This window comes from Engraulis encrasicolus, chromosome 24, assembly GCF_034702125.1.
Source record: "Engraulis encrasicolus isolate BLACKSEA-1 chromosome 24, IST_EnEncr_1.0, whole genome shotgun sequence".
NCBI lineage: Eukaryota > Metazoa > Chordata > Actinopteri > Clupeiformes > Engraulidae > Engraulis > Engraulis encrasicolus.
The window spans coordinates 9934677-9939676 of record NC_085880.1 but is presented as its reverse complement, the minus strand read 5'-3'; the positions used below and the strand labels follow the sequence as shown (position 1 = coordinate 9939676).

At 45.7% G+C, this 5000-nt stretch overlaps 1 protein-coding gene across 1 annotated transcript in view; it reads left to right on the top strand.

Moving 5' to 3' along the window:
- Positions 1-5000, top strand: part of hhat (hedgehog acyltransferase) — a 108295-nt gene that overhangs the window by 22141 nt on the left and 81154 nt on the right. The window contains exon 7 of the mRNA XM_063191981.1: positions 2691-2868. Coding sequence (XP_063048051.1) covers positions 2691-2868 — 178 coding nt within the window. The remainder of the gene's footprint in view (positions 1-2690; positions 2869-5000) is intronic.

Genomic DNA, 5000 nt, shown 5'->3' with positions numbered 1-5000 from the left:
CTCCTGCAGTTGAGAATTGGCCTCTCTATCACTCCCCCACACACAAAAAAGGGGATTGGCCCGTGCTGCATCCTATTGTCTTTTGATCTAGCTTTTCTCTCTCTCTCTCTCTCTCTCTCTCTCTCTCTCTCTCTCTCTCTCTCTCTCTCTCTCTCTCTCTCTCTCTCTCTCTCTCTCTCTCTCTCTCTCTCCCTCTCTCTCTCTCTCTCTCTCTCTCTCTCTCTCTCTCTCTCACACACACACTTTTGTTTGCCTATCTTTCTCTCTGTGTATATCTCAATGTCCGGTGAGTGTCCATATTGGATTAGCTGGTGATTTGTGTTGTTCTGCATCCTTTAGTCTGCTGAGTCAGGCCTTCTCCTCCTCCATTTGCCAATCAAGATATGCATTGGGAGTAGGGACCTCCACCCCCCCCCCCCCCCCCCCCCCCCCCCCCCCCCCCCCCCACCCCCCCCCCCCCCCCCCCCCCCCCCTTGGCCCCTTAGCCTATCGCGTGACCTGTCAGAGGGAGTGCCCCACCCCCTGTGACATCTCTCAGTTGAGTCTCCATTTGATACAAAATGCTTTGACCGTTACAAATGGCTTCAAACACCACACGCGTGCGTGCATCTCTCGCTCTCTCGCGCTCTCTCTCTCTCTTGCTCTCTCTCTCAATCTCTCTCTCAAACACACACACACACACACACACACACACACACACACACACACACACACACACACACACACACACACACACACACACACACACACACACTGGTATGCATAGCCATACACACTATATCAGGTCAAGGTTAATATCATTGATGATCTCTTGTCACGTCTCTTTAAAACACACACGCACACGCACACGTGCACACACAGATCAAGGTCAAGTCCATTGATGTTATCTTCTGTCACACCTCTTTAAACACACACACACACACACACACACACACACACACACACACACACACACACACACACACACACACACACTGAGCAACATACAGTCCCAGGAAAAAGTTTGTACACCCTTTGAAATTTCTTACATTTCTGTCAAAATTGATCATAAAACATGGTCTGATCTTCCCGGAAATCTCACGAAGGAACAACCAGAGTCTGCTTTAATTAATTCCACCCAAACATTTACATGTTATCATATTTTTATTGGTCATAAGGCCATAACATTCACAGGAGAGCAGGGCATAAGTAAGTACACCCTTGCATTAAGTAGGTTTTAACCCTCAGTTAGTTGCAATATCATCAACCAGACTTGTCCTGTAGTTGCAGATCAGATTAACAAAACAATCTGTTTGTATCTTGTCTCCCTCTTCTTTAGAGAACTGCCTCTCGTCAGCAAGGTTTGTGGGATGTCTGGAGTGCATAGCTTTCTTGACTTCACGCCATATAATCTCAATTGTTTTTGTCAGGGCTTTGACTGGGCTATTTCAGAATGTGTATTTCATTATTATGAAGCCATTCTAAAGTCGATTTGCTTCTAAAGTATGGGTTGTTGTCACATTTCAGGACCCATACTCTTGTGTGTTTCAACTGTGTGACAGACTTCCTCACGTTTTTTCTGTAAAATATCACAATAAATTTGAGTTCATTGTTCCACTAATAATAGCAAACTGTCAAGGGCCTGAGGCAGCAAGGAAGCCGCATATAATGATGCTCCCGCCACCATACTCAGAAGAGGAGATGTAACCAAGAATAGCTAAAAATGGGATTAATTCTGCCAATCTAAAATTAATGGGGTTTCTGACCAAAAAAATATTGCTGCACCTTTGAGGTTTGCGAAAAAGCATTTATATGCTTCATAGAATTACTGCAAAATATTCTGTAGACCAAAGTTGAAACAAAAGATGAATTGTTTAGGGGAACACACAATGTCATGATTTGAGGAGAACTGGAGAACCACACCTTCAGCAAAACATCATCTCCACTTTTGAGTATGGTGGCGGGAGCATCATTATATGCGGCTACCTTCCTGCCTCAGGCCCTTTTCAGTTTGCTATTATCAGTGGAACAATGAACTCAGAAGTTTATCGAGATATTTTACTGAAAACAGTGAGATAGTCTGTCAAACAGTTGAAGCACACAAGAGTATGGGTCCTGAAATGTGACAACAACCCATACTTTAGAAGCAAATCAACTTTAGAATGGCTTCATAATAATGAAATACACATTCTGGAATAGCCCAGTCAAAGCCCTGACAAAAAACAATTGAGATTATATGGCATGAAGTCAAGAAAGCTATGCACTCCAGACATCCCACAAACCTTGCTGACGAGAGGCAGTTTTCTAAATAAGAGGGAGACCAGATACATCCAGATTGTTTTGTTAATCTGATCTGCAACTACAGGAAACATCTGGTTGAGGTTATTGTGACTAACTTAAGGTTAAAACCTATTGAATGCTAGGGTGTACTTACTTATGCCTTGCTGTCCTGTGAAAGTTTACATCTTATGGCCAATGAAAATATGAAAACTTGGGGTTGTTGGGGTTGAATTAGTTAAAGCAGACTCTGGTTGTTCCTTCTTATGATTTCCGGGAAGATAAGACCATGTTTTATGACCAATTTTAACAGAAAGGTAAGAAATTTCAAAGGGTGTACAAACTTTTTCTTGGGACTGTAGATACTCCCCCTGCCTTTTCACCTGTACTTACACATGGCCCTGCTGTCTTGTCTTCCCACCTCTGGTTTTCAGATGCTGTACAGGTCCTGCAGGGCGGAGGTGTGTGTCGTGTCGGCGTGGGGTGTGTTCATGAGCGTGGCGCGGGTGTGTGTGTGGTGGTGCGTGGCTGAGACCCTGATCCACACCATGCACATGCACAGCATCCAGAGCAACGAGACTTACCTGGAGATACTGCCGCCATGGGCCCTCGGTGAGAAAACACACACACACACACATACACACACACTCATACACACGCACACTCATACACACACGCACGCACGCACGCACGCACGCACGCACGCACGCACGCACGCACGCACACACACACATACACACACACACACACACACACACACACACACACACACACACACACACACACACACACACACATAGCACACAGCAGCCAGAGCAACAGCACTTACCTGGAAATCCTTCCACCATGGGCCCTCGATGAGTGGAATGACACACACACACACACACACTCACACATACACAGATATACACACACACACACACTCACCAAGAGTGAGTGAGAGGAAACACAGTGGCTTTATCCAATGAATATGATTGACTGGTGTGTGTGTGTGTGTGTGTGTGTGTGTGTGTGTGTGTGTGTGTGTGTGTGTGTGTGTGTGTGTGTGTGTGTGTGTGTGTGTGTGTGTGTGTGTGTGTGTGTGTGTGTGTGTGTGTGTGTGTGTGTGTGTGTGCGCGCATGTGTGTGTGTGTGTGTGTGTGGCTGTGTGTGCTCACACACACACATATGTGAGTGTGTGTGTGTGTCTGAGTCTGTGTGTGCCTACATGTGTGGGTGTGAGGATCTGTCTGATGTGCCTTAGTGATATTGTGTGTGTGACTTCCTGGGTGTTGTGAGGAAGGGCATTAGAGAATCTGCTGACAGAACACCAAAACACTCCTGGCAACCCTTTCATCCCTTTTCAGCTTTCTTGTCAGTCTCACGAGTGAGTGTGTGTGTGTGTGTGTGTGTGTGTGTGTGTGTGTGTGTGTGTGTGTGTGTGTGTGTGTGTGTGTGTGTGTGTGTGTGTGTGTGTGTGTGTGTGTGTGTGTGTGTGTGTGTACGCGCGTGCACACCCATGTGTGTGTGTGTGTGTGTGTGTGTGTGTGTGTGTGTGTGTGTGTGTGTGTGTGTGTGTGTGTGTGTGTGCATGTGTGCATGCTTGTTTGTGTGTGTGTGTGTGTGTGTGTTCATGCGTGCGTGCTTGCGTGTGTGTGTGTGTGCGCTATTCTGTGTAGAAGTGTGTTCCTGCAGGTCAATGTGGTGTTAGTCAGCAGCACCTGTCAGTGTGTTGTGAGGGGCTTTCAGCACAAATGGCTGCTGGGCTCTGTTGTGTTCTCTCGGCTAATGGAAAAAATGACAACATTTGTTTTTCTGCCCTCTTGTGCTGACATGCGCGCGCACACACACACACACACCTTCTCGCACACACACACACACACACACACACACACACACACACACACACACACACACACACACACACACACACACACACACACACACACACACACACACACACACACACACACACACACACACACACGCTCTTTCTTTTTCTCTTTCTCTCTTACGCACACACACACACACATACACACGCACACATGCATTCACTTGCACATGCACACACACACTCTCTCTCTCTTTCTCTTTTATACACCCACACACACAGCCACACAGCAGGACACATACACACACACACACACACAAACACACACACACACATACACACACACACACACACACACACACACATTTGCAGACACGTAAGCCTCTGGTCAGGCACGTTCTCACTCAATCACCCCGGCTAGACACAGGCATGCACATCAAACTTTCATGACCATTACTTTTTTTTCTGACTGGTTCAATTTCAGAGGCTTGTATATTAATACGCTCAAGCCCATGATCGATTCTTTTTTATTCCCGTACACTTCACTACTTCATCCAAACACCGCCTTCACTACCTCCATCATTTTTTTTGTTTAAAAATCAGCAATTTCCATGCTGCATGCAGCTACACGCCTTTTCATCTTGACGCAGTCAACCCAACGTGTCAAGGTAAATCATAAGCACTTTTGCAATTCAAAGCAGGCGTCTGACAGAAACGCTTGCTGGACAAACGGTTTTCGCAAACATCATCTCAACTGGGGGGAAATAATCTGAGACATTTTTATTTACATCATCTACCAAGGGGAGTTATATATATTTTTTTGCAAATGTCTCTCTGTTTATCTGCCTAGTCATCTTTCTGTACGTCTGTCTGTCTGACTGTCTGATTGATTTAGTCACTGACTGACAAGAAAAAGTCATGACAAATATATTAT